The sequence below is a fragment of the Photinus pyralis genome, unplaced genomic scaffold, assembly GCF_008802855.1.
Source record: "Photinus pyralis isolate 1611_PpyrPB1 unplaced genomic scaffold, Ppyr1.3 Ppyr1.4_unclustered_Scaffold721, whole genome shotgun sequence".
In the NCBI taxonomy this organism is placed as follows: domain Eukaryota; kingdom Metazoa; phylum Arthropoda; class Insecta; order Coleoptera; family Lampyridae; genus Photinus; species Photinus pyralis.
In genome coordinates, this window is record NW_022172110.1 from 14,201 (window position 1) to 39,610 (window position 25,410).

The 25,410-nt window shown below is 35.6% G+C and overlaps 4 protein-coding genes across 4 annotated transcripts; all 4 read left to right on the forward strand.

The window, feature by feature from the left end:
* Positions 1-60: 60 nt before the first annotated feature.
* LOC116182715 (zinc finger protein 710-like) lies at positions 61-2,497 on the forward strand. The gene has a single exon (XM_031503256.1). It carries the CDS (start codon positions 736-738, stop codon positions 1,996-1,998), a length of 1,263 nt encoding a protein of 420 aa, XP_031359116.1. The 5' UTR covers positions 61-735; the 3' UTR covers positions 1,999-2,497.
* A 3,875-nt stretch (positions 2,498-6,372) lies between these two features.
* On the forward strand, positions 6,373-8,140 carry LOC116182716 (gastrula zinc finger protein XlCGF46.1-like). The gene has a single exon (XM_031503257.1). The coding sequence runs from the start codon at positions 6,513-6,515 to the stop codon at positions 8,025-8,027; it is 1,515 nt and encodes a 504-aa protein (XP_031359117.1). The 5' UTR covers positions 6,373-6,512; the 3' UTR covers positions 8,028-8,140.
* A 7,417-nt stretch (positions 8,141-15,557) lies between these two features.
* On the forward strand, positions 15,558-17,999 carry LOC116182718 (gastrula zinc finger protein XlCGF46.1-like). The gene has a single exon (XM_031503259.1). The coding sequence runs from the start codon at positions 16,421-16,423 to the stop codon at positions 17,900-17,902; it is 1,482 nt and encodes a 493-aa protein (XP_031359119.1). The 5' UTR covers positions 15,558-16,420; the 3' UTR covers positions 17,903-17,999.
* Positions 18,000-21,835: 3,836 nt separating this feature from the next.
* On the forward strand, positions 21,836-23,982 carry LOC116182719 (oocyte zinc finger protein XlCOF6-like). The gene has a single exon (XM_031503260.1). The coding sequence runs from the start codon at positions 21,930-21,932 to the stop codon at positions 23,829-23,831; it is 1,902 nt and encodes a 633-aa protein (XP_031359120.1). The 5' UTR covers positions 21,836-21,929; the 3' UTR covers positions 23,832-23,982.
* The last annotated feature ends 1,428 nt before the right edge of the window (positions 23,983-25,410 follow it).

Below are 25,410 nucleotides of genomic sequence, written 5' to 3' on the forward strand. Positions count from 1 at the left end.
TTGCCACTCATAAAATTTTAAGGTCATGCGCGGTCGTTGTCCCCGTTGTGTTGTGTTAAATTACATGTCACGACGGCAACGCTGTGGCGATCTGACGTATGAGACGATTTCTGCGTATTTCTACAAAACGTAATTTCTGCATTTTTAGCTCATTTTATATATAACTGACTCCATTGTGTTTAATCAGCACTCTTTGATACGGGGAAAGGGCGTACTGTCCGTGGAATTATTGCAGTTACCTACTAATGTTTACCTTGTCCTCTCAACTTGTGTCAAAGTGTCTGATGGATTAAAACAAACCAGGGTTGCCAACTTTTAGTTCACACGTATCGCCAAAATAGTCTCTGGAAATCGTCCAAAATCGCAAAAGTTGGGATTTCTTAAAATCGCAAGGTTTTCCAAATAAATTTCACAATAAAGCGACAAAATAAAATTGAATTTATTTTATATTAAAAAATCCCATATTCACAAATAGCTAAAGGTAGCACAACAGCGGACTTAAATTTAAGAAGTTCCTGTAAGCGTTTTCAAAATCGCTCAATTTTATCGCAAATGTTAAAAAATAGGACCTTTTTTGGATTTTGTATCACCCATTTTTTAATAAATCGTCCAAGTTGGCGACCCTGAAACAAACAAAACAAACGTTCGTATTAATTAAAGTCACTAGATCTAGTGACTTCTAATGTAGCGTATGCGTACTCAAATTTCGTACTCAAGGTGCCGTGTATTTTTGTGATGATGTCGTCAATTGTGAAAGTGGAAATTAAACAAGAAGACAACATAAATACCTCCATTGATGAGAAAGTTTTACTTAATGGTGATGTCTCCAGAATGATAAAGCGAGAACTTGGTGAGAATACCATCAGTAGGGATTATCCTAATGTCACAAGCACTTGCATAGAAGAAAATGATGTCGAGCAGGAAACTGAACCTTTGATTGTACATGATAAAGATATCCCCCGATCGCAAGCTTCGCAAGATTTAAATTGTACTCAGTGTAATTACACAACCAAAAATAAATATAGTTTAAGAGCACATTTACGAACCCATAACGCTGTTAAAGATTTCAAATGTGATCAGTGTGAATACGCAACCAATAATAAATACCATTTTAAACGACATCTATTGACCCACAAGAAGATATTGAAGGTATTTAAATGTGCCCAGTGTAATCACGCAACCAATGATAAATCCTATCTTAAAGTACACCTGTTAACCCACAAGACAACCAAGGATATTAAATGTGCTCGTTGTGATTACGCAACCACTAATAAGTCATATTTAAAAAACCATCAGCTTTCACATAAACTTTCCAAGGATATGAAATGTGTCCAGTGCGATTATGCAACCAATTATAAATCTAATTTTAAATGCCATCTATTAACTCACAAATCAACTAAGGATTTTAGGTGTGTTCAGTGTGATTACGCTACTATTAATAAGTACAATTTAAAAAAACATCTGCTGACACATAAACCTTCCAAGGATTTTCAATGTGTCCAGTGTGGTTATGCAACCAATATTAATTCTCGTTTTAGAAGGCATCTATTAACTCACAAGACCACTGCGGATTTTAGATGTGTTCAGTGTGATTATAAGGCGACTAGTAAGCATTATTTAAAAAATCATCTACTTTCGCATAAACCTTCTAAGGATTTCAAATGTGCCCAGTGTAGTTACGCAACAAATGCTAGACACAATTTTAAAACACATCTGCTAAGACACCAGTCTTCTAAGATTTTCAAATGTGCCGAATGTGATTATGCAACCAATTATAAATCTAATTTGAAAACACATGTATTAAGCCATAGGATAACTAGTGGTTTTAAATGTGCTCACTGTGACTATGTTACAAACAGAAAGCTACTATTGAAAAGGCATCTGTTTAAACACAAGCCTTCTACCTACTCGAGTACCTACTTGACTATTTTAAATTTGTCGATTGTGGATCATCAATCGTTATCAAAGGAGAACACTCGCACTCCGAGTTTCAACTAGTAAAGGTACAAATGCTCGCATTTTGTTAATAATCGAATGAATATTTATTCGCTGCATTAAACATGGGATGTTGCGGTATGTTTTGCATGTAAAATTACAGTATTTGTTTAAAAAATTGTTTTTGTTTGGAACAATTGGCGTAAGTGAAAAGTATCAGTTCTTCCATTCTGGAGAAGGTACCTATGTTGTGTTTCAGTGTGGTTGCTACTGTACATTGTACCACTGAGCAGTTCTGGATCAAAATCAAACATTGTGGTAAGACATTTGGAATTGGAGCAGTGTACCGCTCCAAACCCAATAATTCAATGATATCTAATGAAAATAAATATTGGATTAAAAAAATACATTTCACACACGATGATAGAACATGCTACATTACAACCATTTTTTTATTCTTAACCTAACTAACTTCATCATATTGCCAACCTTCTAACACACTCCCTCAATGTGATAATAATAATAATAATAATATTTATTCACAGGGAAATCCCAAAAAAGAACAGCATAGATATGTTAATAATAAATTACCTATAACAATAACAAGTTTAAAGTGTGCATTACACATTAAGAAAAACTTGTTATACAATATTAAATTAAATAATGATTCTTATTCTATCAACAATACAAAAAAAAAATAAACGTTAATATTGTACTGATCTTAACCCACCCCAGGCTCGAAGTGAAGATGACAGATTTCACGGTGTGGCAACGTTGCAATCCCAGTATCAAAACACGGTTCCCGCTCAAATTTCGAACAAAAGAATGGCGCGTGATCGGATCGTCTAAGGTAGGGTTCCCTTACGTTACACGAAGCTAATACAATGACTCGGGACCCAGTCGGGCAGGAACACTCAAATAAAACGCTTTAATGTCTGCGAGTTTATTTATTATAAACTTATTCTGAAAATCGAGGAATTTGGATGTGGTACATTAAAAACAAAGCAAGCAAAACCTAAAGGGGCCGCACACTCGCAAAAGCAGACTACCGAGGAGAAAAAGAGCGCGACTTGAGAAAAAACCTTGGCCTTGAATAAAACCCAAACTATGGTAATCACAAGCAAATTACAACACCAACCACCTAAGCAGAACACGTAACACTGCCTTAATTAATTAATGAATTCAAATAGCAGGGTACGTTTGAACAGTATGCGTAGAGTATTCGTCACAACATGTCATGCACTTCCCTTTAATCGCGGCTAGAAGGCAACTCACTTTTTAGTTAGTCATTGGGTGGTGAACCTGTTTATTCGTTAGGTTTTGGCCAGCGTCTTCGCTTGATTGCCCTCCTGTTTCACGGTTATATTGTTAGGAAATGGGCTGACATATTTGCCTATTAACCCGTAGCGCAGTTAAGATTGTTAGGGGCAACACATTCTTGCATTTATTGACCTTGCTAGTTATTCATATATACCGAATGGAGAGGTGTGAAGTTTGTAAAAACAGTTCTGATCTATTATTCATGTTGTGACGTAACAATAGGCAGTTATGACAATACACAGTGTGCTCGTGAGGCCCCGATTATGCTCAGTTTTAACATAATGACATTGGTATAAACCCCAGACTTCCGGACCTACTACCTGTGCTTCGTAACACTCCCCTGACATCGGTCACGTAACGACACAAAACTGAAGATGGTTAAGAGATGGGTCGCCGCCTATGTGTAGGACGGCCTTGGTTACAGCACTTCATCCCTAAAGTATATCTTTCTATTCTAGCGTCCGAGCTCCCTCTCACGGTAGAAAGATATGAGTTACATACAACAAGGCACACACATTCGCGAATGTTACGAGTCACCCTAACCTAAGTACACCTAGCATTGCATGCCCTACTTCACGGAAGTCGAGGTTCTACATGGGTACACACAAGTGCACCGTGTAACTGAACTAAACGTGGTAAACCTGAGATATCGTAGACTTCCACAAGTACATGTCGCATGTTGTAAATTACATATTAGCACAATGGTAGTTGGAAAATATCTGATTTAACAAATGGCACAATTCATATAAGTACATAAGAGTAAACTGCATAAAATACTTTACCCGACACGAAAGTGGTTGAATCCTACGCACAAACACAAAGCTAAACTCTATGAATACAACTCAAAATGCAATAATCCCGCCACCAACAAGCTTTAACAATCAACAAGTGACGCCAAGCCCTTAAATCTCAAACTTCCTCCAAAAATTACGAAAAAAATATGGACGGGTGGGATGGCGGTGGCTTATGTCCCCAGAATCTCCAACTACTTGACCGGTTGCATACGACGTTGAAATATACAGGGTATTTAAAGGGATATAGACTTCTCAGTTACGCGTCGCTTATAAATGTACATTAGGAATATGTTTATTCATGAATGAAAACAATTTATTGTATTTTTAATATTAATATATATTTTTGCCAATTCATCGACGTACTACTTAACACTTCCAAACAATTTGCAACTTTGACGTTTATCACGCATGCGCAGTGTGTGGAATGCTTTAAGACAAATACATTATACAAAAATGTGGGCGTCCTTTCCATCATGAGATGTTATCAGGATTGATACGTTTGCCGAAGAAGCTCAAGTGATATCATTTATGGTTACAATTGCAAAACGGCCCCCGTTTTAGTGTTGTGTTCTTGTGTGACAATGTCGGCAATTGTGAAAGTGGAAATTAAACAAGAAGACAACATAAATACCTTCATTGATGAGAGTGTTTCACCTGATGATGTGTACGGAATGATAAAGCAAGAACCTAATGAAATCACAATCGGTGGAGATTATTCTAATGTCACACGCTATTGTAAAGAAGAAATTGATTCAGATTTCCCATATGCTAATCGATTGCAAATTTCGAAAGAGTTTAATTGTACTCAGTGTAATCACACAACGAAATATAAACGCAATTTAAAAGCACATCTGCTAACCCATAAGGCTGTTAAAGATATCAAGTGTAGTCAGTGTGATTACGCAACTACCAATAAGTCCTATTTAAAAATGCATCTGCTTTCACATAAACTTTTCAAGGATTTCAAATGTGCCCAGTGTGATTATGCAACCAATGATAAATCCCATCTTAAACGCCATCGATTAACCCATAAGACAACTAAGGATTTCAAATGTGATCATTGTGATTATGCAACCACTAATAACTGCTATTTAAAACACCATCTGCTTTCACATAAACTCTCCAAAGATATGAAATGCGTCCAGTGTGATTATGCAACTAATTATATGTCTAATTTTAAAACACATCTGCTTTCACATAAAGCTTCCAAGGATTTGAAATGTACCCAGTGTGATTACGCAACCAATGATAAATCCCATCTTAAACGGCATCTATTAACCCACAAGGAATTAAAGGATATTAAATGTGATCATTGTGATTACGCAACCACTAATAAGTCGTATTTAAAAAACCATCAGCTTTCACATAAAATTTCAAAGGATATTAAATGTGTCCAGTGTGATTATGAAACCAATTGTGTATCTAATTTTAAAACGCACATGCTATCACATAAACCATTCAAGGAGTTTAAATGTGCCCAGTGTGATTATGCAACCAATGATAAATCCCATCTTAAACGCCATCTATTGACCCACAAGACATCGAAAGATATTAAATGTGATCATTGTAATTACGCAACCACCAATAAGCCCTGCTTAAAAAAACATCTACTTTCACATAACAAGGAGTTCAAGTGTGTTCAGTGTGATTATGCAACAAATAGTAAATTACTACTTGAAAGACATCAGTTTAAACACAAAAACTAACTATTTTAAATATGGTGAGTGTAATGATTACAAGGCGTAACCAATTACATTCTTGAAATTAAATGTGCATAGTGTAATTTTTAATAGTTATTTGCTAAGGATAGGGAAGAGATGTCCCGATCCTTTCACCTACAGTATGCTTCATCGTGGGGTGCAACCAGCCCTGTGATCTACAGATCATCAACGGGGTGGTCTGATAATCCATGGAAATTAACCACCGCCCCCATCTCTTGTTATTTTAATGGGACTTACAGTTTTTGGTTTGATGTGTTATTGTTTAAGTAGGTACACATGTGAATGTGTAATGTACCTACCAGATGCTGGTTGTTAAGCTAATGTTCGTGTGCTTGTGGGAAGTCTGGGCCAATTAAACCAATTTCATGGCCCGGACAAAAGAGGTATATAATTGTGTTTGTTGATGAGATGTCTTGGAAATATGCCACGTTTTTACAAACTCATAAAGATGTAAAATACGTCCACAATGTTTGGTCGGGTTAGGATGAATATGCATCCTTACTATTGAATTGGTGTGAACATGTATTTATATATTACTAGAAGCTGCTAACTTTAAGTTAATAGACGAATATGTACTTTTCCATATTTTAATAAACCATTAATACAAAAGTAAGGAAACTCCTACTATTAATTTTAATAAAAAAAAATGATGTGGATAATTTTTTCAAGCATACAAAAATGCGTCAGACATGCGCAGTGTGGTAGGTTAACGACCGCTGGTTTTTAGTTTAGTGTTGGTGATATGTCGGCAATTGTGAAAGTGGAAGTGAAACAAGAAGACAATATAAATACCGCCATTGATGAAAAAGTTTTACTTAATGCTGATGTGCCCGCAATTATAAAGCGAGAACTTAATGAGGTTACAATCAACGGGGATGATCCTGTCACACCAGGTACTTGTCAAGATGAAAATGATGAGCAGGGAAATAAATGTATCATTGTACATTCTAAGGATTTCCCATGTGGTACTCAATCGCAAAGTTCAAAAGATTTTAATTGTACTCTGTGTAATTACACAAGCAAATATAAACACAATTTAAGAGCACACCTGCTAACCCACGAGGCCGTTAAAGATTTAAAATGTAGTCAGTGTGATTACGCAACAAATAATAAATCACTTCTTAAAAATCATCTATTGACCCATAAGATATTCAAGGGTCTTAAATGTGACCACTGTGACTACGCAACCAATAATAAATCCTATCTTAAAGGACATTTATTAACCCATAAGACAACCAAAGATATCAAATGTGATCATTGTGATTACGCAACCAATAGTACGCGTTGTTTAAGAATACATCTGCTCTCACATAGACTTTCCAAAGAGTTCAAATGCGTCCAGTGCAATTATGCAACCAATTATAATTCTACCTTTAAAACACATCTATTGACCCATAAGACAACCAAGGATTTCAAATGTGATCAGTGTAATTACGCAACCAGTAATAAGCGCTGTTTGAAAATACATCTGCTTTCACATAGACCTTCCAAGGTTTTTAAATGTGATCAGTGCGATTTTGCAACTAATTACAATTCTACTTTTAAAACACATCTATTGACTCACAAGGCAACCAAGGATTTCAAATGTGATCATTGTGAATACGCAACCACTAATAAGACCCATTTAAACACTCATCTACTTTCACATAACCGTTCCAAGGTGAAGGATATTAAATGTGTCCAGTGTGACTATGCAACCCATAACAAATACCATCTTAAACAACATCTATCAACTCACAAGGCAATCAAGGATATCATATGTGATCATTGTAATTACGCAACCACTAGTACGCGCTGTTTAAAAATACATCTGCTTTCACATAAATCTTCTAAGGATTTTAAATGTGCCCAGTGTGATTATGCAACCAATACTAATTCTAATTTAAAAAAACATCTACTTTCACATAAACCTTCCATGGAAGTTAAATGTGGCCAGTGTGATTACGCAACCAATGATAAATACCGTCTTAATCGACATCTATTAACCCACAGGACGACCAAAGATATCAAATGTCATCATTGTGATTACGCGACCACTAATAAGTGTTACTTAAAAAGACATCTGCTTTCACATAAACTTTCCAAGGATTTCAAATGCGCCCACTGTGACTATGCGACTAATCTTATGCCCAATTTGAGAACACATCTGCTTTCACATAAAGGTTCTAAGGATTTTAAATGTTCCCATTGTGATTATGCGACGAATTATAAATTATTATTGAAAAGACATCTGTTTAAACACAAAACTTCTACCTAATTATGTTAAAGGTGGTGAGTGTGTTCACGCAACAAATAATAAAATAGTTTAAAAATTTATTTTTTGTTATTTATAATGTTTGTTTATATAATTTTTATATATTTATACTTTAAATGGAGTCTTACGTTTTGTATTAAAATTTCAGTTCAAATTGTGTGAGTTGTAGTAATATTAAACATTATTTTGAAAGCTTTTATTTTATGTCTTCAAAAATGTTCGTCAAAGACACAAGCATCATGAACACCCCATCATGTTTTCACCTTTGATTACTGCGCTACTGGTTAATAGGCAAGCATGCCAAGCCAACCCCGAACACTATAACCGTGAAATAGGAGGGTAACCAAGCGAATACACTGATCCAAACAAGTTTCATTATCCTTTAGCCTACAGCTAACCTCCAATGTACAGCACTTTTGAGCCATCTCGAAACCGGGGTAAATACTACATACACGGTATGAGTAACCAAAATGTAATCGAGCCATTCCCCATGTATTACAACACATACATCAGACAAAACTAAGAGATATTAAATGTACCTCGCCGGGCGGTAGGATTACCCAGGCCCAGTGGGGTGCCTGTAGACGTGGGCTAAAGTTGTTGGGTTGGGAACGAGTGAAAATGTTAGTGTTAGGTTCACCAAGGCTCGTATAAACTTGAATAACTCGATCCCCTCTAAATAAACACACTTCTCTCTTGGTTACTCACAGTCCCAATTAAGCAAATATGATGAAATGCAATGAAATAATCGAGAGTGACTAAAAAGCACAATACACAAATATGTACAGCACAGATACAGCCTTACCAACAATGAAACATGATTGCCAATACCAACAAAGGTTACACATTAGAGGTACTAGTGTTTGAATCCAGTAAGTACATAAGTAAATGGTTACAATCTGCATTCAAGTTACACACATAGATTAATTGAATAAAGGAAATACCTCGCCTAATATAAAAAGCAAAAGGACACAACAATGATTAAGCTATAACAAAATATTTCAAGATAAGCCGTACTTTACACTTAAGCGGGTTACAAGAAAAAGACCATGAACACACATGTTAAATCGTATTTATTGACTGCCCCAAGCGACTCTCTAAGTTGATCTCTTAACACCCCTAAAAACCACCCGAAAATCGCCCATTCCCTGCATTTCACGCATTTCTAGGAAAAAAACTGGACTGCAGGTGGTTGAAATGGTAAACACATGTGGTCTTTCGAGAAATTCCATCCGTCTCATCTTCGCTCTCTTTCCCTTTTCTGTAATCCCACCAGATTTCGGTTGGCAGCTTGAGTAACTAACGTGATGTATAGGGTGCTACGTATCGACAATCATATTCACTGGACGTTGCTAAGGTTGGGGCATCTCGACACTGAAATTCACATGCCCAAACGATGTCCTTGACAATACTTTATTGGCAATTATCAGTCCATGTACCGCATCCAGTGGCACCACGCTCAGAAAGTCTCTGACAGGGCGTGTCGGGCGGCGCTAGAAATTTAGACCGTACAGTCTGATGCAAAATTTAAAAACACTAAGGGAATTACATACCTTATCAGATCGTAGATCCAAGCTATATGCGTCTTGAAAAAGACGAGTTTGTATAAAACTAGAAACGGAAAACGTAAAATAAAGCAAATACCAAGAAGCAAAGTGTAAACTAAAATAACGTAAAGCGTCAACTGTCAAAACGGAATAATTAATAATTATGGCGCGGAATGTATCGCGTCGTTTTGCAGACTTTCTATTGGCAAGCCTTAATTATTTCAAAATTAGTTCGCATATTTTCCGAGGCTTTTCTGAGCATGGTGGCACTGTAGTCTAACTTGTATTAAAGTTACTAGATATAGAAAGTACCGTAATTATCCGCCATTTTTGGGCAAATTTGCTGCCAACTTAAAAAATTGACAAATAAAATCTGACTAGCTGTCATTTTTTATAACCTAACTTCATAGTACTGGCATGTTTTATAAAAATATATACAGATATCTCCAAACAGGTGGAACAATCTCTAACATAAAAGTTACTAGAATCTGGTAACTTCCGCCTTTTTGGGGCAAAAATCATGCGTTCTCTCTCTAACACATGAGCCCAATGGAATACTGAAGTGTTTACGGTTGTAAAAGAAGTAAATCTACCTGCAAAAAATTCATTTTCGATCATTGTAACCCATATCTATTAAGATGCATTGCCGATAACATATACATTATTATGAGTACCAACAATGGAGGTACGCCACTGGTCCAGTAATACAAACAGGCTGATGGTACAGTAAACACAGTTTCGACTACTCCATAGAAATGATTTATCGTTACGTTAGTTTAGGGTGGATCTGAAGAAGTTCAAGTGGTATAAATTGTGGTTACAACTGCTGCTGCTGTTTTAGTGTTGTGTATTTGATAATGTCGGTAATTGTGAAAGTGGAAATTAAACAAGAAGACAATATAAATACCTCCATTGACGAGAAAGTTTTACTTAATGATGGTGTGTCCCGAAAGATAAAGGAAGAACTTATTGAGGCTACATTCAGTGAGGATTATCGTAATGTCGCAGGCTCTTTTAAAGACGAAGTTGCTGTCAAGCAGGGAAATGAACATTATAAAGATTTCCCATGTGCTAACCGATCGCAAATTTCAAAAGGTTTTAATTGTACTCAGTGTAATTACACAACCAAACATGAACGCACTTTAAGAGCACATCTGCGAACCCATAAGGCTGTTAAAGTTGTTAAATGTGATCATTGTGATTACATAACCACTAATAAGTCTTGTTTAAAAATACATATACTTTCACATAAACCTTCCAAGGATTTCAAATGTGTCCAGTGCGATTATGCAACTAATCAGAATTCTAATTTTAAAACGCACCTATTAACCCACAAGACCAAGGATATCAAATGTGAACATTGTGATTACGCCACCAATAATAAATCCTATCTTAAAGTACACCTATTAACCCATAAGGCAACTAAGGATATCAAATGTGATCATTGTGACTATGCAACCACTAATAAGTCCTGTTTAAAAACGCATCTGCTTTTACATAAAGTTTCCAAAGATATCAAATGTGGCCAGTGCAATTATGCAACCAATCGGAATTCTAATTTCAAAATACATCAATTAACCCACAAGGCTAAAGACATCAGATGTGATCATTGTGATTACGGAACCACTAATAAGTTTCATTTAAAATTACATCTGCGTACGCATAAGCTTACCAAGGATTTCAAATGTGTCGAGTGTAATTATGCATTCATCAATAAATCCAATCTTAAACGACACCTTTTAACCCATAAGACAACTAAGGATATCAAGTGTGATCATTGTGATTACGCCACCAATAATAAATACTATCTTAAAGAACACCTACTAACCCATAAGACAACCAAGGATATGAAATGTGATCGTTGTGATTACGCAACCACTAATAGGTCCTGTTTAAAATCGCATATGCTTTCACATAAACTTTCCAAGAAAATCAAATGTGTCCACTGCGATTACGCAAGCAATCATCATTCTAATTTGAAAACACATCTATTAACCCACAAGACAACCAAGGATATGAAATGTGATCGTTGTGATTACGCAACCACTAATAAGTATATGTTAAAAAAACATCTGCTTTCTCACAAACTTTTCAAGGATTTCAAGTGTGTTCTGTGTGATTATGAAACCAATGAAAATTCTAACTTTAAAAAACACCTGCTTGTACATAAACCATCTAAGGATTTTAAATGTGCGCAGTGTGATTACGCAACCATTGATAAATCCCGTCTTAAACAACATCTATTATCCCACAAGACAACCAAGGATATAAAATGTGATCATTGCGATTACGCAACAACTAGCAAGTCGTATTTAAAAACACATCTACTTTCACATAAACTTTCCAAGGATTTCAAATGTGCCCAGTGTCATTATGCAACCAATTTTATTTCCAATTTGAAAACACATCTGCGTTCACATAAACCTTCCAAGGATTTTAAATGTACCCAGTGTGATTATGCAACGAATTATAAGTTACTATTGAAAAGACATCTGTTTAAACACAAAACTTGTACCGAACTATTTTAAATGTGGTGAGTGTGGTCACACAACAAATAATACTATTATAGTTTTTAACATTTAGCAATCAAGACTATCTAGGTTTTCAAATATGCCAGGTAGATTAGTAGGTGGAACTGTTAAAAATTGTTTTAAAACCTTTTATATTATCCGTTATATTCGCGATCCAGACTGCTAGTGTGATCTCTGGTGGCAGCACATTGTAATTAATACAGGTGTCCATTGTCATTATGCAACCAAATTGAATTGCTTTCACATAAACATTCCAAAGATTTTAAATGTGTCTAGTGTCATTCAATTATTTATAAATTTGTTTTTAAATCACAGCCCATAAGACAAGTTCGCATTTTAAATGTGCTTACAGGTGATTACGCAACAAAAAAAAACAGTAAATTACTATTGAAAAGACCACTGTGTAAAAATTCATCCACTGGCCTGTAATTCAATTGTGTGAATGTGTCAGATGCCGGTTGTTAATCATTGTTCGTGTGCTTGTGGGAGTACTCGATGTCTTGCATTTATCCCACATTTAGTCTGTTAAAGATTTAAAATGTGCCCAATGTAATTATTCAACAAGTAATAAATACACGTTTAACGTCCTTGAATAAATCCAATTTAAAAAGACGTTTTCACATAACTATACTGCATTCATTATAAGAAGGTAGTAGATGGCGCTGGGTTTGAAGATAAGCACACACAGGAAAAATATGAAACGGCACCAAATTATTGTCAAGTAGAAATATCCAGCACTGCAAACAGAAATAAATCTTTGACATTAACAGTTAATGACACTTCAACAGTTCAGATGGCAACAGAAACTACCAGCTTGCAAAATTCGCCACTCGTTTTATGTTTCAGCGTAATACTGACTAGTGTTTTCACTAATCACGGTGAAGGTCAACGCTTCCCTATGCTTTTTACAGCTACCTTCTTAAAATGAATACAGTATAGTGTGGATTTGCACTGATTATTGTTGGTGAATGTGCCCCTTTATGTGAATTACTTTTAATGGACGCTTCTTACGGCTGTCTTAATTTGAATTGTCTTCGAAAGAGCATTGTATGGTGTACATTTGTGGTTATTTCGAGTTATTTAATGTTTCCATTTGTTTGTAATTCGCAATTGTCATTTGGAAATTGACATTATTTAAGTGGATTCAGGATCATGTGTACGGAACGAAATGTCCTTTCCACTGCCATTTATATCTTATTGTCGAATTCAACCAGTCACGTAGTTTAAGTACCTAGGGACATTAGCCACCGCAGCGACGCCACTTGTTTATTTTCTACAGGGTAGCTTTCGTTTTGTTTTTTAGAACGGAAGCGTCATACCGATGTATTCATATAATTTGTCTTTCATTCACCGACTGTTATATCGTGTATTTCATGTAGTTCACTTCGTTTACTATTTTAAGTTTCACTCAAAGGATCTCATGACTCCTATTCCCCCGATTTCCTTATAACAAAAATATGAAGTACAGTCCTGCCTTTCTGATAGGGCCGTCCCGGATCTGAAACATATTTATTAAATATGGCGGCGTTCTTTCCTTTGTGAGATTGCACGTACGGCACAGGGTGGCATCTGATTGGGTTTACGAAGCTCAAATGCGACCATTTGTGGGCGAAACGACCGCTGTTTAAGTCGTGTGATAATGTCGGCAATTGTGAAAGTGGAAATTAAACAAGAAGACAACATAAATACCTCCATTGATGAGAAACTCTTACTTAATGATGATTTGTCCGGTATAATAAAGCAAGAACCTAATGAGATCAGTGGGGATTATCCTGTCAGACGCACTTGTCAAGAAGAAAGTGAACATTCTAAAGATTTTAATTGCACTCAGTGTAATCACACAACAAAATGTGAAGGCAGTTTAAGATTACATCTGCTAACCCATAACGCTGTTAAAGATTTTAAATGTGGTCAGTGCGATTACGCAACGAATAACAAATACCATCTTAAGCGACATCTCTCAATCCACAACATTTTGAAGTATTTGAAATGTGCCCAGTGTGTTTATGCAACCAATAGTAACTCTGATTTTAAAAGACATTTATTAACTCACAAGACAACTATGGATTTTAGATGTGCTCAGTGTGATTACGCGACCACTAGTAAGCATAATTTAAAAACGCATCTGCTTTCACATAAACTTTCCAAGATTTTTAAATGTGTCCAGTGTGGTTACGCAACTAACCACAAATCCCATTTTAAACGACATCTATTGATCCACAATATATTCAAGGATTTCAAATGTGGCCACTGTGATTACGCAACCAATAATAAACCCGCCCTTAAATATCATCTATTAACCCACAAGATAACCGACGATATCAAATGTGATGATTGTGATTATGGAACCACTAACAAGCCCTGTGAAAAACATTTGCTTTCACATAAGGAGTTTAAATGTAGCCAGTGTGAATATGCAACCAATCATAAATTTCATCTTAAACGGCATCTGTTAATCCACAAGACAACCAAGGATATCAAATGTGATCATTGTAATTACACAACCACTAACAGGTCTTGTTTAATATCACATCTCGGTTCACATAAAGCTTCTAAGGATTTTAAATGTACCCAGTGTGATTACGCAACCAATGTTAAATTCCGTCTGAAACAACATCTCTTAACCCACCAGACTATCAAGGATATCACATGTTATCATTGCGATTTCGCAACCAATAATAAGTACCATTTAAAAAGACATCTGCTCTCACATAAACTTTTCAAGGACATCAAATGCGCCCAGTGTGATTATGCAACCAACCGTAATTCTTATTTGAAAAAGCACTTGCTCGTACATAAACCTTCCAAGGATTTTAAATGTGCCCAGTGTGATTATGCCACCAATAATAATTATCATCTTAAACGACATCTAGTAACCCACAAGACAACCAAGGATATGAAATGTGATTATTGTGATTACGCAACCACTAATAAGCCCTATTTAAAAACACACTTACTTTCACATAAACTTCCCAAGGACTTGAAATGTGTCCAGTGCGATTACGTAACCAATGTTAAATTGCGGTTTAAACAACATCTATTAATCCACAAGACAACCAAGGATATCAAATGTGATCATTGTAATTACGCAACCACTAAAAAGTCCTGTTTAAAATCACATCTGGTTTCGCATAAACTTTCCAAGGATTTCAAATGTGTCCGATGTAATTATGAAACCCATTATAAATCCCATCTTAAACGGCATCTTTTAACCCACATGACAACATTAACATTGTGATTACGCAACAAATTAAAAGTTCCTTTTAAAAAGACATCTCCTTTCACATAAACTTTCCATATGCAACAAATTATAAATATTAAAATTGTTTTAGAAACATTTATATTTATTTTTCTAGTCGTTCAGACAAATTTGAGATGTCCTGCCCCTTGCAGCTACCCAGTATATGTATATGACTTTTCTAAAGTAGGGTATGCCATGATTTGTGTATATGCTTTTTGAATTTTTGATTAACTTAATTGGGCTTTCACTCAATGTCAAGGTTTTTCTCTAGTCGTGCTCTTTTTCTCTTGGCAGTCTGCTTTTGCGAGAGTGCGACACTATTGATCTTTACTTGCTTTGCTTCCCGAATTTGAGAATAATTTCATAATAAATGAACTCGCAGACATTACAGTTTTAGTTGAGTATTCCTTCCCGATTGAACTACGAGACATTGTTTTAACTTCGTGTAACGTAAGGATCTGATCATGTTTCATTCTTTTGTTTTAAATTTAAACGGGAACTGTTTTGCTGCTGGGATTTCAACGTTGTTGTTTTCAAATCTGTCATGTTAGCTACGAACCTGGGACTGGGTTAAGATCAGTACAACCCTTCTTCCAAACCTATACTCGACCCCACGCTTTTCGGTTGCGATTTTCCTTTTTCTTTCTCTACATTACAATTCCAGTAATTGCATTTACGGCATCTGCACTAGCAGCAAGGACACTAGAGCTGTTCACTGTAACTTAAATTAAAGACAATTCTAATTTTTTAATTAAAAAAATGAAGCAGAAAACAGCATAAATGGCGAAATTTATTTGTGAGAAAAACTTTTCGTAGCAAAGAATCGAACCCGACCCGCACAGGCGGAACCCTAGTACACTTACATAAAGTGTATATATAGGGTGGAACCTCTCGGTAAAAACAAAAAATTATCTTAGAATGAGGCCCATGCCATTTCTCAATAACAAAAATGTGAAGTACAGTCCTGCTTTTCTCATACGGCCGTGCCGGGTCTGATCTATAAAATATGGCGGCATTACTGATTGATAAGTTACGAAGCTCAAGTGCTATTATTTGTGGTTTTAGTTTTATGTGATAATGTCTGCAATTGTGAAAGTGGAAATTAAACAAGAAGACAATATAAATACCTCCATTGATGAGAGAGTTTTACTTAATGATGATGTGCCCCGAATGATAAAGCAAGAACCTAATGAGATTGCAATTGGCGGGGATGATTCTGTCACACACACTCGTAAAAAGGAAACTGATGCCGAGCAGGAAAATAAATCATTCACTGTACATTCTAAAGATTTTAATTGTACTCAGTGTAATCACAAGACAAAATATAAACGCAGTTTAAGAGCACATCTGCTAACCCATAAGGCTGTTAAGGATTTTAAGTGTAATCAGTGTGATTATGCAGCAAATAATAAATCTTTTCTTAAACGGCATGTATTGATCCACAATGTACTCAAAGATTTTAAATGTTCCCACTGTGATTACGCAACAAATAATAAACCCGCCCTTAAATATCATCTATTAAGCCACAAGACAACTAAGGATATCAAATGTGACCATTGTGATTATGCGACCACTAATAAGTCGTGTTTAAAACAACATCTGCTTTCACATAAACTTTCCAAGGATTTCAAATGTGTCCAGTGCGATTTTACGACCCGTCGTAATTCAAATCTTAGAACACATCTATTAACCCACAAGACTTCCAAGGATATCAAATGTTATCATTGTGATTACGCAACCACTTATAAGCCCTGTTTAAAATTACATTTGCTTTCACATAAACTTTCCAAGGATTTCAAATGTGTTGAGTGCGATTATGCAACTAATAATAAATCCCACTTTAAACGACATCTATTAATCCACAAGGCAACTAAGGATATCAAATGTGATCATTGTGATTACACAACCACTAATCCGTACTGTTTAAAACTACACCTGCTTTTACATAGATTTCCGAAGGAGTTCAAATGTGTCCAGTGTGATTATGCAACCAGTAATAAATATCATCTTCAACGACATCTATCAACTTCCAAGACAACGAAGGATTACAAATGTGATTATTGCGATTACGTAACCACTAATGCGCCTTGTTTAAAAACGCATCTGCTTTCACATAAAGTTTCCACGGATTTCAAATGTGCCCAGTGTGATTATGCAACCAATCTTAATTCCAAATTTAAAACACATCTGCTTACACATAAACGATCCAAGGAGTTTAAATGTGACCAATGTGATTATGCAACCAATAATAAATACTATCTTAAACAACATCTATCAACTTCCAAGACAACGAAGGATTACAAATGTGATCATTGCGATTACGCAACCACTAATACGCGGTGTTTAAAAACACATCTGCTTTCGCATGAACTTCCCAAGCAATTCAAATGTCCCCAGTGTGATCATGCCACCAATAATAAATACCATCTTAAACATCATCTATCAACTCACAAGACAATCAAAGATATAAAATGTGATCATTGTGATTATTCAACCACTAATAAGTCCAATTTAAGAACACATCTACGTTCACATAAACTCCCTGGATTTCAAATGTGACTGGCGTGATTATTCAACAAATTATAAATTACTAAGAAACTATTGAGGACCATTTATAATTGACATCGAACTATTATAATTTCGAGTATTATCTCATACGGCTGTGGTTCAATTTCAATTTTCAGTTCAGATTTTCATTGGGAGTAAAATTGTCTATTGTAGTAGCTATTAAAAGTTGTTTTAAAAACTTTTGTATTATTTTCCTGTCCATTTACATAATTTTAAGTTAACAGTCTTTGACGTTATTTTCTTTACCGTTTAATCTTTGCTTTGGCTTGCATTTGAATTACGATGTGGAATCCTTCTCGAATAACATTATGCGAACTCTTACCTTTATATAGCAATCCTCCGAAACGCAAGTACCGTAATTTGATCTCTTAACACCCGAAAATCGCCCATTCCCTGCATTTCTACGAAAAAACTGGCCTGCAGGTGTTTGAAATGGTAAACACATGTGGTCTTCCGAGAAATTTCATCCCTCTCATCTTCGCTCTCTTTCCCTCTTCTGTAATCCCACCAGATTTCGGTTGGCAGCTTGTGTAACTAACATGATGTATAGGGTGCTTCGTATCGACAATCATATTCACAGGATGTTGCTACGGTTGAGGCATCTCAAAATAAATTTGTTTCTAAAACAATTTTTAATATCTCTATAATATTTATAATTTGTTGCATATTCGCGTCTTGTCATTAAACTCGTTGCGCGTGCTTTAAAAACTTGATTATACACTTGTATCTTAATATACTATTATACAACATAATAAATAATAATAAAAACAATTATCCCAACCATAAAATTTGAAGTACAGTCCTGCTTTACTCATGGGGTCGTGCCGGGCCTATACGGCTATACATGTCTAGAAAATATGGCGGCGTTCTTTCCTCCAAGAAGTCGCACGTGTTCGTCACAAGGGTGACTGTTTTTAGCTTTATTTTTTACTCGTACGTTTTTAGTGTTAGTAATAATGTCGGCAATTGTGAAAGTGGAAATTAAACAAGAAGACAACATAAATACCTCCATTGATGAGAAACTATTACTTAATAATGTGTGGGGAATGCAGATAAAACAAGAACCTAACGAGATCAGGGGTGATGATTCCGTCACAAGTAGTTGTCAAGACGAGCAAGGAAAGGAATGTTTGATTGTACATTCTAATGATTTTTCATGTGTTGACCGACCACAAATTTCGAAAGATTTTAATTGTACTCAGTGTAATTACACAACAAAATATATACGCAATTTAAGAAGACATCGCGTCTTGTCATTAAACTCGTTGCGCGTGCTTTAAAAACTTGATTATACACTTGTATCTTAATATACTATTATACAACATAATAAATAATAATAAAAACAATTATCCCAACCATAAAATTTGAAGTACAGTCCTGCTTTACTCATGGGGTCGTGCCGGGCCTATACGGCTATACATGTCTAGAAAATATGGCGGCGTTCTTTCCTCCAAGAAGTCGCACGTGTTCGTCACAAGGGTGACTGTTTTTAGCTTTATTTTTTACTCGTACGTTTTTAGTGTTAGTAATAATGTCGGCAATTGTGAAAGTGGAAATTAAACAAGAAGACAACATAAATACCTCCATTGATGAGAAACTATTACTTAATAATGTGTGGGGAATGCAGATAAAACAAGAACCTAACGAGATCAGGGGGGATGATTCCGTCACAAGTAGTTGTCAAGACGAGCAAGGAAAGGAATGTTTGATTGTACATTCTAATGATTTTTCATGTGTTGACCGACCACAAATTTCGAAAGATTTTAATTGTACTCAGTGTAATTACACAACAAAATATATACGCAATTTAAGAAGACATCTGCTAACCCACAAGGCTGTTAAAGATTTTACGTGTAATCAATGTGATTATGCAACAAATAAGTGTTGCTCCACAATAGTTTCAAGTATTTTAAATGTGCCCACTGTGATTACGCAACCAATAACACACTGGCTCTTAAATATCATTTATTTACCCACAAGACAATGAAGGATATCAAATGTGATCATTGTGATTATGCGACCACTAATAAGTCGTGTTTAAAACGACATCTGCTGACACATAAACTTTCCAAGGATATCAAATGTGTCCAGTGCGATTACGCAACGAATAATAATTCTAATTATAAATCACATCTACTGTTACATAAATCTTTCAAGGATTTTAATTGTGCCCAGTGTGATTATGCAACAAATTATAAATCTCTTTTTAAATCGCATCTTTTAACCCATAATGCAAGTTCGGTTTTTATATGTGGCCACTGTGATTACGCAACTAATAAGAAACCCGCTTTTAAATATCATCAATTAACCCATAAGACAACCAAGGATATCGAATGTAATCATTGTGATTTCGCAACTACTCATAAATCCCGTTTAACATCGCATATGCTTTCACATAAACTTTCCAAGGAATTCAAATGTGTCCAGTGCGATTTTGCAACCCACCGTAATTCAAATCTTAGAACACATCTATTAACCCACAAGACTTCCAAGGATATCAAATGTTATCACTGTGATTACGCGACCACTTATAAGTCCTGTTTAAAAATGCATCTACCCTCGCATAAGCTTTCCAAGGATTTCAAATGTGTCCAGTGTGACTATGCAACCAATAATAAATCCCATTTTAAGGGACATCTATTAACCCACAAGACAACCAAGGATATCGAATGTGAACATTGTGATTACGGAACAAATTGTAAGTCCCTTTTTAAAAGACATCTACTTTCACATAAACCATTCAACGATTTCAAATGTGCCCAGTGTCATTATGCAACCAATCATAATTCTAATTTTAAAAAGCACTTGCTTTTACACAAACTTTCCAAGGATTTTAAATGTACCAAGTGTAATTACGCAACCAATTTTAAATTCCGTCTGGAGCGACATCTATTAACCCACAAGACAACCAAGGATATCAAATGTGAACATTGTGATTACGCAACCACTTCTAAGTCCCTTTTAAAACGACATCTGCTTTCACATAAACTGTCCAAGGATTTCAAATGTGTTCAGTGTGATTACGCAACCAATAATAAGTCCCATTTAAAAAGACATATGTTGAAGCACAACCCAATTATTTTAAATGTGGTGAGTGACGCAGAAAATACAAAATAGTGTGTGTTTAGGTAACCAATTTGTATCGCCTTTATGATTCAGAGGACTTATTTGCTGTCTTATGTAGGGAAGCATTGAATTCCGTATTGTAAAAATTATCCAGTAATTCTATTGTGAAATTCTTTATATTACATCCTTCCATGTAATGGAATATTAATATCACAGTAAACAGATATTTATTTACAATTTTATCAGTACATTTCTGCCAATCTGTAACAGATGACAACAACAAGAGGGGTAGTGAATAGCGCGGCAGATAAAATATTGCGTAAGCAATACTAACGTCACCTACTGGTATACTAAACCGTAATGAATACTCAATAAGAATCAATAAATCAATTTGGATTAACCAACCAAACCAAAAGCAGAAATGCAATGTTAAATTCAAGAAAACTACAACAACGGCAGTTGTATTCTTCGTAGCAGGTAGTAAAATCAGATATATTGGAGCAATTTATAAGATCGTTAATTTCCAAACGTTTTGTTATACTTGCGGTTACAATTCAGGAGGAACACCCATCGCGTAACACGCGCGCCAATGTCAATTCTAATATGCAATTTGATATTCTCTGGCGGCTATGCCGGGGTTTTTGTCCCGTAGAAGGTTTCACAGCTATTGTGTGCGTTATATATATTTAGCGGTTCTTGTCTTGTCTTGCCTGTGAATGGTACGGAGTTAAGTTAAAAAGTATTTTAGAATGGAGTCCATGTCAATTCTCAATAACAAAAATATGAAGTACAGTCCTGCTTTTCTCATAGGGCCGTGCCGGGTCTGAAACGTGTCTATAAAATATGGCGGCGTTCTTTCCATGAGATCGCACCAGTCATCTGATTGGGTTGATGAGTGCTATCATTTGTGGTTACAGTTGCAAAACGACCACTATTTTTAGTGTTAGTGATAATGTCGGGAATTGTGAAAGTGGAAATTAAACAAGAAGACAACATAAATACCTCCATTGATGAGAATGTTTTACTTAATGATGATGTGTCTGGTATAATAAAGCAAGAACCTAATGATATTACAATCAAGGGGGATCTCACAGGCACTTTTCAAGACGCAAATGATGTCAAGCAGGGAAATGAATGTGTTAACCGATCGCCAATTACTTTTAATTGTACTCTGTGTAATCACACAACAAAATATAAACGCAATTTAAGAGTACATCTACTAACCCATACGGCTGTTAAAGATTTTAAATGTAATCAGTGTGATTACACAACAAATAATAAATCCCTTCTTAAACCACATCTATTGACCCACAAGATATTCAAGGGACTTAAATGTGACTACTGTGACTACGCAACCAATAATAAATCTAATTTTAAGGGACATCTATTAACCCATAAGACAACAAAAGATATCAAATGTGATTATTGTGATTACGCAACTGCTAATAAGCGCTGTTTAAAAATGCATCTGCTTTCGCATAGACTTTCTAAGGATTTCAAATGTGTACAGTGCGATTATGCAACTAATTTGAATTCTAGTTTTAAAACACATCTATTAACCCACAAGACAACCAAAGACATCCAATGCGACCATTGTGATTATGCAACCACTACTAAGGCCTATTTAAAAACACATCTACTGTCACATAAACTTTCCAAAGATATCAAATGTGTCCAATGTGATTATGCAACTAATAATAAATCCCATTTTAAACAACATCTATTAACTCACAAGACAACCAAGGATATCAAATGTGATCATTGTGATTACGCAACCACTAATCCACACTGTTTAAAAATACATCTGCTTTCACATAGACTGTCCCAGGATTTTAAATGTGTCCAGTGTGATTATGCAACCAACATTAATTCCAATTTTAAAAAACATCTGCTGTTACATAAACCTTCCAAGGATCTTAAATGTGGCCAGTGTGATTTCGCAACCAATGATAAATCCCGCCTTAATCGACATCTATTAACCCACAAGACGGCCAAAGATTTCAAATGTTATAATTGTGATTACGCAACCACTAATAAGTCCTATTTAAGACAACATCTACTTTCACATAAACTTTCCAAGGATTTCAATTGTGTCCAGTGTGATTATGCAACCAATCTTTTTTCCAATTTGAAAACGCATCTGCTTACACATAAACTTTCCAAGGATTTTAAATGTGCCCAGTGTGATTATGAAACAAATAATAAATCCCATTTCCAAAGACATCTATTAACCCACAAGGCAACGAAGGATATTAAATGTGAACATTGTGATTACGAAACCACAAATAAATCCTCTTTAAAAATGCATCTGCTTTCACATAAACTTTTCAAGGATTTAAAATGTGTCCAGTGCGATTATGCAACCAAGTACAATTCTAGTTTTAAAGCACATCTATTAACCCACAAGATAACCAAGGATATAAAATGTGATCATTGTGATTATACAACGACTAATAAGTCATATTTAAGAACACATCTACTTTCACACAAACTTTACAAGGATTTCAAATGTGCCCAGTGTGATTATGCAACCAATTTTATTTCCAATTTTAAAACACACTTGCTTAAACATAAACCTTCGAAGGATTTTAAATGTGCAAAGTGTGATTATGAAACAAATAATAAATCCCATTTTAAACGACATCTATTAACCCATCAGACAACCAAGGATATCAAATGTGAACATTGTGATTACGAAACTACCAGTAAGTCCTGTTTAAAAATACATTTGCTTTCACATAAACTTTCCAAGGAACTTAAGTGTGCCCAGTGTGATTATGAAACAAATAATAAATCCCATTTTAAAAGACATCTATTAATCCACCAGGCAACCAAGGATATCAAATGTGCCTAGTGTGATTGTACAACTATAAATTTGTTTTTAAATCATTTCTATTAACTCATATAAGTAAGACAACTACAGATGTTAAATGTTCTGATTGTGATTATGCAACAAACAGTAGTTGCTATTGAAAAGATATCTGTTTAAAAATAAAACTTCTCCCTGTTGTATGGTTGGTGATAAAATAAAGAACTGTGCTTTATTTTGTGATGTTGAACCTCTACCGATAGGGCAACACGTCAATTTAGTACAGGAAGCTAGAGAGTGGCGTCGGCGGGGGCACTGGTGGTCCAGTTTTTGATGGTGGCGTACCGGTTTTGTGTGCTTTTCATAGTTTAGTGTCTGATATTTTTTCCAAGCGATATCAAGGTAGTACTCGTTTTATTTAAGCTATTTTAAATTTCATGCCTTATTTGGTTTCGTGTTGATTTTTTTTTGATTTGACCTCTGCTGATTGCAGGCATGGCGTGGGCGACTATTGTTTGAGTTTACCGTTAAATGAGTCATGTTTTAGCTTGGCTCCCTTGTGCACCTGATTATGCCGCAATGTTTTCCATGATTATTTGACTGTGTTTACGCGGGAGTGGATTGCCAGAATGTTACTGCCCTGAATGTTTGGATTAATAATTTATTTCCGTGGAAGAGAAGAACCACATGCAGTTTGCCCTGTCGCTGTATATGTTTTTCATCTCGCGCAGGCTGCAGTTCTTAGCGTCTCGCATTGCGAGAAAGGGGGGCCCTCTGATTAATTTCTCTTCTGTTTAAAATGTGGATTTTGGATGTGGTGTGGTCTGCTTCCGCTTGAATACCTGTGTTGGCATTAAATTGAACCCTTGATGTGTTTTTTTTAGGTAGTGTTGTATACCTCAATGATTTATTTTGTTCACAATTTGTAATTATTTCATGTGTATCTATCGTTTTTGATTAATTTGTTCTAGCCACATTTGCCTCTATTATTTGATTTTTATTGTACGATTTGAGATGTTTGATTTTGGTATTTCTGTTTGTACATTGTTACCTGTAATTGATTTATTTCTTGTATTTCTGTTATGCCAGGTTTTTTTTTATTGCTGGTTCTTTTTTCCTGGCTTTTCGGTTTGGATCTGCTCTGCTGAACCAAGCCCCGTGCGTAATAAATTTCATTTTCTCATTCCCTTTCGGACGCACAAAAATACTCTCTTTTATTTAATTCCCTTCCCGATTGTGTCTCACGTTCAAACGCATAAAAAGACCGCCATAGAAAAATGACAACGTAGGAGTCCATTCGTACAATTTCGTCCAAGCCGAATGTTACCGAGATCTAAAAATGGCGCGAACATCCGACATTTTGACAGCTAAAGTTAGATGGCGCTGTCTGCAATTTGTTTCCCCAGAGTTGCCAACTGTAAGTACAGGGTAAGTCAATATTTCCAGTACCGCCTGAGGACACCTAGGAACATTACAATTTTCTTTCCATCGCTCTACATTAAAACGTGTCGTTACCTTTTGGGAGGTTCCACCCTGTATATACAACTTACGACGATACATACATTTTTGCGAGTTTGCAACGATGCCATTTCTAGGTGGGGAAAAGCTGCCTGCGCCACCTAGA

What these genes read in the sequence shown, in the direction of transcription:
- LOC116182715 (XM_031503256.1), top strand. Translation starts at nt 736, where the DNA reads ATGATGTCGTCAATTGTGAAAGTGGAAATTAAACAAGAAGACAACATA.
- LOC116182716 (XM_031503257.1), top strand. Translation starts at nt 6,513, where the DNA reads ATGTCGGCAATTGTGAAAGTGGAAGTGAAACAAGAAGACAATATAAAT.
- LOC116182718 (XM_031503259.1), top strand. Translation starts at nt 16,421, where the DNA reads ATGTCTGCAATTGTGAAAGTGGAAATTAAACAAGAAGACAATATAAAT.
- LOC116182719 (XM_031503260.1), top strand. Translation starts at nt 21,930, where the DNA reads ATGTCGGGAATTGTGAAAGTGGAAATTAAACAAGAAGACAACATAAAT.